The following is a 14,767-nucleotide window of genomic DNA, read 5'->3' as shown; positions in this document are numbered from 1 at the left end:
TATTAAATGAATTAAGCAATGAATTCGTTTTTTAGCAACAGAAAATAATGAAATGTAACCTCAATAATGTTTGGTAATGATATTGATAGTGCTAGTTATTGATAGTGATTTTTGGACACACTTAGGTCTACAGTAAATTGGTGTTCATTATTTTTTGTGCTTTTCAAAGAGTAAATCTTCCCCTTTTGGGGGGATGGCACTCAGCCATTTTAAGATAATAGTAATCTTTTCTTTTCTTTTCTTTTCTTTTCTTTTTTCCTTTCCTTTCCTTTCCTTTCCTTTCCTTTCCTTCCCCTTCCCCTTCCCCTCCCTTCTCTTCCCTTCTTTTCTTTCCTTTTTTTCTTTTCTTTTTCTTCTTGAGAAAGGGCTCTGTTGCCCAGGCTGGAATGTAGTGGCACAGTCATAGCTCACTGCATCCTCGAACTCCTAGGCTCAAGAGAACTTCCCACTTCGGCCTCCCAAAGTGCTGAGATTACAGGTGTGAGCTACCATGCCTGGCCAATAATAGTAATCTTACTGAAACTTTAGTTAAGGTCCAGAACCTGAAATAAACAATACTGATCATAAGATTGCTAAAATGTAAAAAATAAATTTATCACTACTGGGTGACAAGATTATAACAAGCTAATGAAGGGGAATGAATGGCTCTGACTTGAGGAACTTTTAAAACGTTATCTGTTTCTTGAGCAGATGAAAAACTTGAACTGCATACAGTCTTTCTAGCTGTGAAATTCTATCGTACATTTACCTTATTAAAAAAAGGGAGATCACTTGTTTGTTTGTTGGTTGGTTTTTCTCAGACAGAGTTTTGCTCTTGTTGCCCAGGCTGGAGTGCAGTGGTGCAATCTTGGCTTACTGCAGCCTCCGTCTAAAAGGGAGATCACTTTCTTTGGCTTTTGAGTAATGGTTATAACTAAAAGTAGCAGCAAGATCCAGTAAAAAGATTTAGGCCTTGATGTATCTTATAATTAGTGCTGAGCCTCAGTTACCTCATCTGGAAATGTCTGGTTGGGGAAGGCTGGGGCTGGATTCCAAACTGTGCCCAGAGGCTGCTGAGAAATTCTGTGGAGGTGCCTTAGAAACCATGTGGCTGTGCTTGAGGGCAGAGATGGCAGAGCTTAGGACCTGGCCTCACTGCAGCCAGCCTCAACAGCACCACTTCCATCTGTTTTACATGAGTTTTGTTTTGTTTTGTTTTGTTTTGAGACAGGGTCTCATTCTGTCACCCAGGCTGGAATGGAGTGGTATGATCTCTGCTCACAGCAAATTCTGCCTCCTGGATTCAAACAATCCTCCCACCTCAGCCTCCTGGGTAGCTGAGACTATAGGCACATACCACCATGCCCAGCTAGTTTTTGTATTTTTTGTAGAGATAGGGTTTTGCCATGTTGCCCAGGTTGGCCTTAAACTCCTGGACTCAAGCAATCAACCTGCTTTGGCCTCCCAAAGTGTTGGGATTACAGGCGTGAGCCACTGTGCCCAGCCTCCCTCGAGATTTTATTTGAAGAAACGATTTTGTGCCTTTAAAATGTTTGCATATCCCTGGGCTACACATCCTAAAGTTTGGGGGCATATTTGACCCCAAACTGTCAGGAGTCTGTGTTAGATAAATGGTATCACCCTTGCTGTGTCATTTGCTGAAGACTTCCAGGTGCCTACTGGTTCTTTCCCAGATTGTGAGGTCCTGTTTCTATGGATGATGGAAAAATGTATTTATTGAGTTGGATCATTCTTTCTTAAATGTTTAATTTTTTAAATTAATTCATTAGTGCAGGCGGGATGTCTCTTTAAACTCTAATTTTAAACTATATTTAAAGGTATTATCTTAATTCTTTTAAATTCCAACTCACTTATGCACAATTGACCATATTCTTTTTATTGATCATTACAGCAAATCGCTTTCAAAAACCTGGTACAGAGAAATCGACAAAATGAGCAGCAAAACCAGGGCCCGCCGGCTCTGAACTCTACCATTCAGCTGCCATTCATAATCATCAATACAAGCAGAAAAACAGTCATAGATTGCAGCATCTCCAGTGACAAGTGAGTGGAGAACTAGGGATGGGTGCAGGGCTGGCCTTCTGTTAACGTTTTCATATCATTTGCAAACTCAAGAAGGATGCACTTTATTAGTTGCACCCCTCAAAGGCTGGCTTCCTTGGGGCACATGAAACACCTCCTGAACCATGGGTGCAATCTTCCACTAGTGTGCGCTCCAACCCTCACCCTCTGTGGTCCCCTGTCTTGTGCCAGGCACTGTGCTGTCTGTATTATATGTGTGTGGCAGTGTCTGGGCCCAACCTATGACGTGCTGCATGTATGTGGTAACTCTGAGCAAGTAACTGTGATAAGTTAGCCCAGCACTGTGGGTCTGGGACAAGGTAGATTCGTTGGTGATTCACTGTCATAGTTTATTACGGAAATATTTTAGGTCAACATGTGGCATTAAACCAATTATTTCTTTGTTTTGCTATATCATAGTTACGCATGCTTCTGTTTATTAATGAATGTATGAATAGACATGAAAATGCCTGGCACATTCTTTGCTTTCTTTAAATTGTGTTTTTACATTTTAACTAAGATCAATGATAATATTCATTATGGCAAATAAGAAGTAGCACTTTTCAAAATATAGAATTAATTTGTGATGTATTTTACCACTCATGAAAAAGTTTCTCTCAGTGGTCTTCAGGCTGTGACCAGTACTATAAAAGAGTTAAGAGTATATATAGGGTGCAGAGTGAGACGGATCCATGTACCGCTTATGGCTCCCCCACTTCGCTGCTGCAAAGCTCTGTTTTCTCAAGAACAAATAGGAATGATACTGGGGCCCCTATGACTTCCCAGCCTTGTGAGGATTAAATGAGTTAATGTCTATAATGACTTGAGGTAAGTGTTTTTTAAATGTTAGCTGCTGTTACAAAAGGTCAGCCTATAGTTTATTGTTCAAATTGGGATTTATTAATGCAAAAGAAGACTCTATAATAATTGCGTCGGTACCACAGGCATACCCCAGAACTGTCCCAGGGATACCAGAACTTCCTGTCTCCTAGGGCCCTGACATTGCCCTTGGGCTTCACTGCCACTTGTTTTCCCACTCTTCTTCCTGGCGCTCTTGCGCCCCCTGCCGGTCTCTGTTGTGTCCAGAGATTCCGGGCCACTCCACTAAGAAGGCACACACACAAAAGAAGAGTTAGCCAGGCGTGGTGGTTCACACCTGTAATCCCAGCACTCTGGGAGGCCGGAGGCTGGTGGATCACCTGAGATCAGGAGTTCGAGACCAGCCTGGCCAACATAGTGAAACCCTGTCTCTACTAAAACTACAAAAATTAGCCAGGCTTGGTGGCGCACGCCTGTAGTCCCAGCTACTAGGGAGGCCAAGGCAGGAGAAACGCTTGAACCTGGGAGGCAGGGGTTGCAGTGAACCGAGATTGTGCCACTACACTCCAGCCTGGACGACAGAGCAAGACTCTGTCTCGAAAAAAGAAAAAAGAAAAAAACAGCAGAAATTTCAAAACTATTTGATAATTGAGACTATAGACACAAAAAGAAATAGTATAGGTTATGAAGTAAACCAGAACCAATAAATTTTTTTTTAAGAGTGGATTCTTGGCCAGGCGTGTTGGCTCATGCCTGTAATCCCAGCACTTTGGGAGGCCAAGGCAGGCAGATCACCTGTGGTCAAGAGTTTGAGACTAGCCTGACCAACATGATGAAACCCTGTGGCTACTAAAAATACAAAAATTAGCGTGATGATGCACACCTGTAATCCCAGCTACTCGGGAGGCTGAGGCAGGAGAATCACTTGAACCCAGGAGGCAGAGGTTGCAGTGAGCCAAGATTGTACCATTGCACTCCAGCCTGGGCAGCAAGAGCAAAACTCCGTCCCCCCCCAAAAAAGAGTGGATTCTCACTGTTCTCACTATTCCCCAGGTTGGAGTGCAGTGGCTATTTACAGGCACGATTATAGCTCACTGCAGCCTCAAACTCCTGGGCTCAAGCGGTCCCCCTGCCTCAGCCTTCCTAGTAGCCAGGACTGCAGGTGCACACTTCCTTGGCCAACTAAAGCTGATCCATTTTTTAATCTTCTAAGTTTCTTAACCTCTCTGAGATCGTGTTCCTTTCTCCACAAAAATAAGAATTATAGTATTTACCTTGCCAGTTTCAAAAAGTTATGGGTAAATTAATATACAACCCAGCCCAGTGGTCAGTAAGTGGTAGATATCTGAATTATTTTCCACACACTTGCAAATTCTTTATAAATATATGTCAAAGAGGACCATTAACATAGTCTCAGAAAACTGAGAATTCAGGCCGGGCACGGTGGCTCACACCTGTAATCCCAGCACTTTGGGAGGCCAAGGTGGGTGGATCATAAGGCCAGGAGTTCGAGACCAGCCTGACCAACATGGTAAAACCCCCATTTCTACTAAAAATACAAAAATTAGCCAGGCATGGTGGCACGCGCCTGTACTCCCAGCTACTCAGGAGGCTGAGGCAGGAGAATCACTTGAAGCCAGGAGGTGAAGGTTGCATTGAGCCGAGATCGTGCCACTGCACTCCAGCCTGGGCGACAGAGCAAGACTCTGTCTCAAAAAAAAAAAAAACAACAAAAAACTGAGAATTCTGGAAAATGGTTAGCATCTTTTCAGATAAAAAACACAAAACTTAGCATTCTAGTTACTCTCTCAAATTAGTCTCTTGTTTTGTATGGAGAATTATAAAACTATCTTAGGTTAGTCTCTTAAGTCTAAAAAGAATGATGGGAAAATCTGGGAATCATTGGCCTAGGGGATTGTGGACACTGTTCCCCCAGGCTGGAATCTGGTGAGGCTTCCATCTCTTGGGTGGTCCCTGACTCATGCCCTTTCCTTGGCCTTCCTTTGAGTGGAGGGAAGGAGGCTCTGAGTAGCTTGTACAAGCTTGTTATCCGACGTAGGTCCAAAAACCCTTTCAGTTACTTTGGTGATGCAGTCTTTCCCCATAATTAGCCAAGAGGCTTTCCACAATGAGGATTACATTTACAAAACGATCTGCTTTTAACAGATGCCTGAAATCATCCCTGTGGCAGGCACCCACTTCAGATTTTTTTTTTTTAAGTTGTTATTGTACTTTAATCAAATTCATATACTTTAGATTACTTACATTGGTATTTTGCTTCAAATTATAATTTTTGCTTCTAAGATAATCTATTATTCAAATTATCTTAGATAGGGTATAAAGTTTTACCCTCACATGATTTTAATAGAATTTCATGACCAGGTGAAACCTACCGTTGTCCCCAAACCCTGTCCCTGCAGGGCTGAGGCCCATGATGAAGGTGCTCCAGGCCTAGCCTAGGAGTCGGAAGGACTGTGTCTTCTTTCTTTTGCCTCTTGATTAACGTGTGTTGGGCTGCTGGGAAGCTGGGAATCCAATTTGGGTACTTTCCAAACATATTTGGAAATGTGCTTGTATTACATGTGACATTTTTTCTTAAAACATTTTACTCCTTAGCCTCTCAGGACAGGATCTGGGGTTGTTTTCATTTGTTGAAAGTCTTCTATTTATTGCTTATCTGAAGTAGGCTGTAGCTAACATTTGACTCATGAAAATGAAGTAAGCATTCAAAATGTTTTTTTCCTCAAAGCTAACAGGCCAACTCGGAATAGGGATATCGTAATATTAAAGTAGAAAGGCTTTTCTTTTGTGGCAAAGCTGTAGGCAACTTTGAGAAGTACTGGATTTAGAATAAAATTTCTATCTTCTGTTTGTAACAGAGTTAGAGCTAAAGTTTGTGGGTTTCTATCATCTGTCAGAGGAATGTTGTTTTAATTGGGAAAGTGTTTTATTTGAGATGTCATTCCCCTGACAGAGCAGAATGACTCATGGCTCTCTAAATGGTAGCAATTTCTAGCACTATAGCTGGATTTAGGCCCCCATTCTGTTACTTAAACTATAGAATACAAAACTATTCAGACCTCTCCAGCACCACCAAAAACCCTTTACTTTGTTTCCTGATGCAGGTTTGAGTATCTTTTCAATTTTGACAACACCTTTGAGATCCATGATGACATAGAAGTACTAAAGCGGATGGGAATGTCGTTTGGCCTGGAGTCAGGCAAATGCTCTCTGGAGGATCTGAAACTTGCGAAATCCCTGGTGCCAAAGGCTTTAGAAGGTTATATCACAGGTATGTTAACTGATGCTTTCATGTGTTGTCCCTGATTAAATGTTGAATCCAAACTTGTTAAAACCTTTCTTATAGAAAATTGCAAAATTTTAGAACATCTGTGCTTGTGTCGACAAACTGAAACCTTTAACACTTTAGGACCATTTTTTCAAAAATTAGATTAAATAGATTGTTTCATAACATTATGAACTTACATCTATACACCACACATTATATATTATTACATCTAAATTGGCTCACTCAGCACTAAATTTGGCTCTTCAGAGAGATCTTGTAATTCCCAGTACCTAGCTTAGAGCCTAGTTAGAGTAAGCTAGTAAAAGCTCAATGAGGGAGTTTTAAAAAATCTTCTCTTAGTGCCCTGTGGATACTTCAAGGGAAACTTTGGGCAATTTACAAAAGAAAGTAGGTACATCCTGGCCGGGCGCTGCAGCTCACACCTGTAATCCCAGCACTTTGGGAAGCCAAGACGGGTGGATCACCTGAGGTCGGGAGTTCGAGACCAGCCTGGCCAACATGGTGAAACCCTGTCTCTACTAAAAAAATACAAAAAATTAGCCGGGCGTGATGGCACATACCTGTAATCCCAGCTACTCAGGAGGCTGAGGCAGGAGAATCACTTGAACCCGGGAGGTGGAGGTTGCAATGAGCTGAGATCGCCATTGCACTCTAGCCTGGGCAAGAAGAGTGAAACTCTGTCTCAAAAAAAAAAAAAAAAAAAAAAAAGTAGGTACATCCTACTTCCCTCTAATGGAAAATTTAGTATATCTATTATCTGCCCATACATAAAAACATTTGATTAATTGAATTCAGAGAGGAGGAGTGGACTGAAAGTTTAAATGTCAGGGGAAAAAAAGGGCAGAACGGGGTAAACCTGGATTCACATTTGTGTACGCTGCTCCTCTTTACAGTAAAACTTCTCAAGTTGACTGTATTTACTGTTCCTTCTTCCTCTTTCCCCAGTCTTAAGTTGTTCTTATTAAATACTGAGTAGATACAAAGGTTGTTTACATCTGTAGACTCTGAAGGGTCACAGTACAGTAGACCCCCATGAATCCAGCACCCAGCTGAGGAAAGCACATTACTGTTCCAGTCCACTGCATGCCCCTGCCCCAGGCTCTGTGCCCTTTCCCACCCCTCAAATATAACCATTCTCTTAAATTTCATTGTCATTCACTTGCTTTTCTTTAGAGATAAACCAAAATGGTAAACTGGAAATAATGTATTATTTAGTTTTGCCTACTTCTGGCCTCTATATAAATGAAGTCATAGTAATATACTCTTTGGTGATTTGATTTTTTTTCACTCAATATTATGTTCTTTAGAGTCATCTATGTGATTTAATATAGATATAATTCATACATTCTTACTCCTGTGTAAAATTCCATTATATGAATACATCACAGCTTATCTGTTTATTTTACTGAAAATAAACTGTTTGTTTCCGATTGCTTGATGTTAAAATACAGTGCTGCTTTGAACATTCCTATACATGTATCCTAGTGACCACATGCAAACGTACAGATTGAACTTGTTAGGTCAGAGTTGGATACATCTTCAGCTTTACTAGATGATACCAAAAATTTTCAATTTGATTTTACCAAATTACACGTTCCCCAGCAGAGTAGAAGTGTTCTATTTTCCTAATCAGGTGGGTCTGAAATGATACCATTGTAGCTTTTCTAAATTGAGATTGAATTCACATGCCATAAAATACACCATTTAAAAATGTCAGTTCAGTGATGTTTTGGTATATTCACAAGGTTGCTAATCATCACCACTATCTGATTCCAGAATATTTTAATTTAAAAACCCAAAAAGAAACCCAAACCCATTAACAGTCTCTATTCCCCCATTCTCCCTCAGCCCCTGGCAACCACTAATCTACTTTGTGTCACTATGGATTTGCCTATTCTAGAAAGACGCTTTATGTGAATGGAACCCTACAGCATGGGGCATTTTGTGGATAGCTTCTTTCACTTAGTGTAGTGTTTCAAGGTTCGTTCATGTTGTAGCACCATCAGTATTTCATTCCTCTTTATTGCCAAATACTATTCCATTGTATGGATGGACCACGTTTTGTTTATCCATTCATCAGTTGGTAGATATTTGGACTGTTTCCACTTTTTGGCTATCTCGAATGATGCTGCTGTTAACATTCTTATAAAAGTTTATGTGTAAACATACGTTTTTATCTCTAAAAACATACATCTACGAGTGAAATTGCTGGGTCATATGGTAACTCTGTGTTTAACATTTTAAGGAAATACCAAACTGTTTTCCAAAGCTCCTGTACCATTTACAGTCCAACCAGTGGATAAGTGTTCCAATTTCTCCACATCCTTACTTACTTATTTAGAGACGGAGTCTCACTCTGTCGCCCAAGCTGGAGTGCGGTGACGTAATTTGGCTCACTGCAACCTCCACCTCCCAGGTTCAAGTGATTCTCCTGCCTCAGCCTCCTGAGTAGCTGGGATTACAGGCACCTTGCCACTATGCCCGGTTAGTTTTGGTATTTTTAGTAGAGACAGGATTTCACCATGTTGGCCAGGCTGATCTGGAACTCTTGGCCTGAATTCACCTGCCTCAGCCTCCCAAAGTGTTGGGATTATACATGTGAGCCACCGTGCCTGCCCTCCATATCCTTTTCTACACTTGTCACTATACATCTTTTGAATTATAGCCATCCTCACAGAAGTGAAGTGATATCTCGCTGTGATTTTTGTGGGGGGGTGTGGGGCAGGGTGGTGGTGGAGGGGAGAGAGTCTTGCTCTCCAGGCTGGAGTGCAGTGGCGCAATCTCTGCTCACTGCAGCCTCGAACTCATGGGCTCAAACGATCCACCCACCTCAGCCTCCTGAGTAGCTGGGACCACAGATGTGTGCCACCATGCCCGGTTAAATCTTTTTTTTTTTTTTTTTTTGATATGTTTGGTAGAGATGGGGTTTTGCCATGTTGTCCAGGCTGGTCTCAAAGTTCTGAGCTCAAGCGATCCACCTGCCTTGGCTCCCACTGTGATTTTGATTTGCATTTCCATAATGACTTCTGATGTTGAGCATCTTTTCATGTGTTTATTGACTATTTGTATGTCTTCCTCAGAAATATGTCTATTCACATTGACTTTTTTTTTTTTGAGATGGAGTCTCTCTCTGTTACCCAGGCTGGAGTGCAATGGTGCAGTCTCAGCTCACTGCAAGCTCCACCTCCCGGGTTCAGGCGATTCTCCTGTCTCAGCCTCCCAAGTAGCTGGAATTACAGGCGCCCACCACCACGCCCAGCTAATTTTTGTATTTTTAGTAGAGACAGGGTTTCACCACGTTGGCCAGGCTGGTCTCGAACTCCTGACCTCAGGTGATCCACCCGCTTTGGCCTCCCACAGTCCATCCTTTGCTCATTTTTAAGTAGAGTTACTTGTCTTTTTATAGAGTTGTAAAGTTATACTGAGTATACTTGAAAACAGAAGCACTATGTTTTACATGTCCTATAATTAAGATTTTTTTCACTAATTTAGAAATCTTCCTGATTTTCCTAATTCCTGAAAATATTACATATTTTGTAGATACAATTTGACTATATAGGCTGGGTGCGGTGGCTTACGCCTGTAATCCCAGCACTTTGGGAGGCTGAGGCAGGCATATCACTTGAGGTCAGGAGTTCAAGACCAGGCTGACCAACATGGCAAAACCCCATCTCTACTAAAAATACAAAAATTAGCCAGGCATGGTGACACATGCCTGTAATTCCAGTTATTTGAGAGGCTGGGGCAGGAAAATCACTTGAACCTGGGAGGCAGAAGTTGCAGTGAACGGAGATTGCACCACTGCACTCCAGCCTGGGCAACAGAGCGAGACTCTGTCTTTTAAAAAAAGAAATGAATATATAAGCAGTGTTTTTGCCTTTGCTTTCTTTTGTTTATTTTATTTGTAAGTATAACCATCTAGAATTTCACATCGCTTTTTAAAGGCATTTTAATACTAGTTCTAAGATACATTAAATCCAATGTAAGCAAAAAGGTAGCTTTAATTTTGTTTTATTCTATGATTTGGTCCTTTGCTCACAACAGAAGAGTTTGTTGGCTGAGATTTGGTTTCTGTTTTAGTTCTTCGGTTGGCACCATTCATCCCCTGCAAGGGCCCCCCGCCTCTCCTTGCCCCTCAGCCCACCTGTTCCGTCTCCCCACCCAGCTTTCCTCTCTCCACGCTCTCCAGCCTGGGTCCTGCTGTGTCATTGGAAGGCCAGAAGAATCTGAATAAAGGGCTTACTCAATAAATCACCAGAACTTTATTTTAGCTTACTTCCAGTGAAAAGGCTCAGGGCGATTAGGCAGGCTCTGTGGTTTTGATCTCTTCGTGACCTCATTTGCAGACTGGGATACAGACTTTCTGGTTAGTTCAAAGGAAGAAACATGTGCCTCTCGTGTGTAAAGGGGCAGAATGGCCTGGGTGGGAGTGTGAGAACCATTGTGTGGATCCTGTGATAATAGGAAAGAAATGTAGGCTTTTCCAATTCATTGTAAAAAGAGAATGTAATGTGTTATGCTCACAAACAAGTAAATAGCTGTGTTCTGACAGAAGGTTTCTATAGTTCTATATACTAATTAATATTCAGCACAAGATTCTGGCTTTAATTTTATTTTCTTGTAAGACTTGTCGTTATTTAATGTATTTAAAGTCTGCTATTCTTCTTAGACTTGAACTCTCTTTTTTTTCCCCAGCTGTCTCAAAGAAAAAGGTTCATAAGACGGTTCTAAAATTAGCATAGTCATTTAGTTTACTTTTTTCCTACGTGGGAATGGCCTCTTGTTTGGATACCAGAGTTTCCAATCTAAATCATATAGTTTCATTTTTTTGTATAGTAATTGCAAAAAGATTTTGATTCAATTAAATCATAGCTCATTTTGGCAGATTACATTTTCTGAGTATGTGTTTGGGCTTATAGAATTTCTTTTTAGGAATTACTTTTAATGTATCTACCACTTATTTTGTAAAGTGGCAGCTGACAGAGACTATACTCATTCATTCAGTAACTTTTTTGTTTTTTTGTTTTTTTTGAGACAGTCACTCAGGCTGGAGTGCAGTGGCACGATCTCAGCTCACTGCAACCTCCGCCTCCTGGGTTCAAGTGATTCTCCTGCCTCAGTCTCTCTAGTAGCTGGGATTACAGGCATGGATCACCATGCCTGGCTAATTTTTGTATTTTTAATAGAGATGGGGCTTTGCTATATTTGCCAGGCTGGTCTCGAACTCCTGAGCTCAATCTGCCCGCCTTGGCCTCCCAAAGTGCTGGGATTACAGGCATGAGCCACCGCGCCCCGCCACATTTAGATCTTACATGTTCCAGTTACTGCCTTCTTTGAGCTAACACTGTAGATGGGAAGATAAAAAGTATTAAACCAGTAAAATTACAATAAGAATTGATCAGCGTTGTCATAGGATAAATGTGGTATATGTATAGAAAAGAAGATGGCAAGGAGATATCCAAAATATTTTCTTTTCTTTTTTTCTTTTTTTCTTTTATTTTTTGAGATGGAGTTTCACTCTTGTTGCCCAGGCTGGAGTGCAGTGGTGCAATCTCAGCTCACTGCAACCTCCGCCTCCCGGGTTCAAGTGATTCTCCTCCCTCAGCCTCCCGAGTAGCTCGGATTACAGGCATGCACCACAACGCCCAGCTAATTTTGTATTTTTAGTAGAGATGGGGTTTCTCCATGTTGGACAGAACTCCCAACTTCAGGTGATCCGCCCTCCTTGGCCTCCCAAAATGCTGGGATTACAGGCGTGAGCCACCGTGCTCAGCCCAAAATATTTTCTGTAGACTAAAACAGTAATGTCTGTGTCTGCCTCATTAAAAACATGACTGCATGTGACCTTTTTAAAATAAGAGCTAGTTGTGGGGTGGGGGGAGGGGGGAGGGATAGCATTAGGAGATATACCTAATGCTAAATGACGAGTTAATGGGTGCAGCACACCAGCATGGCACATGTATACATATGTAACTAACCTGCACATTGTGCACATGTACCCTAAAACTTAAAGTATAATAATAATAAAAAATAAAATAAAATAAGAGCTAGTTTGAATTAGAAAGCAACAGACACCAGGAAAAATCTTGTCAGGAAAAAGAATAGATATTTGATGAGTAGCAGCATTGAGTTCACCAGCAGCAGGCACCTGAAAAGACATTGCGGCGGGGGTTTTGGCCAAAACATGTCTGTCTGCCCTCTAAGCAGGGTGGCCTTCTTACCTCATGTATTTCTGATTTGATTTTCTCTTTTCCCACTTCTGGCTTTGGCTCTCAACACCACAGTCCAGGTCTTTTGTGCTGAGAGCAGAAGGCATTGAGGGTGGTACACTGGGCTGTATCCCATGGGCTGTGCTCTGGAGGGCTTGTCTAAGAAAAAAGAGTAAGAAAGTGCCTTTGAGTGTTTTCATTTGAATACCTTCTCTCCGTAAGCTGCCTTCCCGTATTTTTTTTTCCTGCTCTTATGTTCTAGAAATTTTTTTTTCTTCCAAGAAGATGAAGAAACCTGGGTTCTTGTCACAGCAAGAGAATTGTCTAGCTGTCATGAAGAATAAGCTTAGCTCTTGCTTTTCTGTGCTTTCCTCAGACTGTAGCAACAGCAGCCACAGAACTTGCAGGACCGACATTTTTTGTTCTCGTTTTTTCCTTTAGATATCTCCACAGGACCTTCTTGGTTAAATCAGGGACTACTTCTGAACTCTACCCAATCAGTTTCAAATTTAGACCTGACCACTGGTGCCACCTTACCCCAGTCAAGGTACGTATTTTTTTCAGGGTTAGAAAGGCAAACCCCAGAGCCCTGACTGTCTGTGTAGGGGTGAGCCGGGGTCATGTTACTGCCAGCACAGGTCCTGCTGAGCAGGTTTGTGGCAGATCTCACCAATGGCACCTCCTTCCTGTTTTTATTCCTATGTTTTACAAAACTGTTTATACCACATTAATGAGCCTGTGTGTTTTTAATTGTTTGCTAGTGTAAACCAAGGGTTATGCTTGGATGCAGAAGTGGCCTTAGCAACTGGGCAGTTCCTGGCCCCAAACAGTCACCAGTCCAGCAGTGCGGCCTCTCACTGCTCCGAGTCCCGAGGCGAGACCCCCTGTTCGTTCAATGATGAAGATGAGGAAGATGATGAGGAGGATTCCTCCTCCCCAGAATAAAGACAAGAGAAAGCCTACGTTTCAATATGTGATGCTCATGTGTGTTTGTAGTGTGAGCTCTTGTTTTTGAAATGATTGCTTCAGTCTTTGCCTTTGTTTGCACTGTGTGTTCAGTGAAAACTAGAGAAACACAATAAGCAAATCACATGAAGGCTGAGATGATTGAGATGAAAGTTAACATAGTGTGAATGAAAGTCTGGCCAACAGAGCAGTAGATGATATAACAAAGAAAGCATGCTTTCTGAGGAGATAGTGGGGATAATCCCTGAAGAGTTGGCAGTGTGAGTGCAACTCATTTATCTTCTGTGAGGTGGGATTTTTGTGTTCCTCACACCCATGTAATTATTCTTAGAATTGAGATTGCTACACGGAGCAGTCCTTGACGATCGTGTTTCTGACGTTTCTCTTCCTTGCCTGGACTGCCTTTGACAAGGCAGAAATGAACATGAAAAGTCCCCAGGAGAGGGGAGCTGTGTAGTGAGGGATACTGAGGGCAGTCCTGTGGCTGAGGGGCACAGATTGAACTGCTGAACTAGTTGGAGGTCTAGATGAGGTGCTTTACGCATCAGCTGCCTTAGACAGCTTCTAGAAGGGAGCGAGCGCTACTTCTTAAGTACTTAAGTGACATTTAGATAATTTATAGTAAAACTGAAATTATTATTAGCCAATGCATTGGTGCATAGAATTTACTAGGGCTACTTCTGGAAGCCAAAATAGAATAGCATTTCCATGTGCATTAAATACTTTGCCAGCACTGCCTTTGCCAGCATCCTAAATCTGGAGTTTTACAAAGAAGGAAACTGTATCTTTAGGTTAATCAAAGCTATGCGTTTCATATAGCTTTTTCATTTAAAACAAGACAAAGAAACAAATTCCTATGACCAAATTGCTTGCCTACAGTTCCCTGCAGTAATTGTATGATCTCACCCAGTGTGCAATTTGTGAAAATGAACCAAATGTCATTACTTTTGTCTTAAAGAAAAGTCTATTTCAAGAATATGAACAGCAGTGTTTCCTTGTACATGTCACCTTTTTTCACATTTTCATTAATCAGAATGACCTTATTGAGCCTACTCCTGGGGTCAATTGCATTTCAAACTAATCCAATATTTAGTGTTTCACAGAAACACTGGAAAACGTTGAACACTCCTCCTGCCTGGATATATGGTAGTGCAGTTATGTTGTTTATGGCTCAAGATGTCATTAGAAATACTGCAGTGGTGTATTCACAGCTGCTCCTTCTCTGAATGAAAGAGTGTAGGGACACCTGCCACCATGGGCAGACCCTGACTGAATTTCACATTAAGGCTTTGGAAAGGAGCAAATAATAATGGGAGAATTAACTCCAAAACTTTGACCTGAATCATGTGGATTTGTCCCAAGATTATGCTAGATGCACCAAGCATGGCCCAAATTGGTTCTT

At 41.6% G+C, this 14,767-nt stretch overlaps 1 protein-coding gene across 50 annotated transcripts in view; it reads left to right on the top strand.

Moving 5' to 3' along the window:
• The window catches only part of TFDP2 (transcription factor Dp-2), a 199,330-nt gene extending 184,987 nt beyond the window's left edge, over window positions 1–14,343 (top strand). For 49 of the 50 annotated variants that reach the window (XM_009446482.4, XM_054680273.2, XM_016939950.4 and 46 more), the window contains 4 exons: window positions 1,892–2,043; window positions 6,006–6,172; window positions 12,841–12,946; window positions 13,161–14,343. In XM_009446482.4, coding sequence (XP_009444757.1) covers window positions 1,892–2,043; window positions 6,006–6,172; window positions 12,841–12,946; window positions 13,161–13,344 — 609 coding nt within the window. In that variant the 3' untranslated portion in view covers window positions 13,345–14,343. 50 annotated transcript variants of the gene reach the window in all.
• Window positions 14,344–14,767: the final 424 nt, after the last annotated feature.

Source organism: Pan troglodytes, chromosome 2 (genome assembly GCF_028858775.2).
Source record: "Pan troglodytes isolate AG18354 chromosome 2, NHGRI_mPanTro3-v2.0_pri, whole genome shotgun sequence".
NCBI classification, from domain to species: domain Eukaryota; kingdom Metazoa; phylum Chordata; class Mammalia; order Primates; family Hominidae; genus Pan; species Pan troglodytes.
The sequence above is the reverse complement of the archived record's forward strand: the minus strand, read 5'-3'. Positions and strand labels throughout refer to the sequence as shown.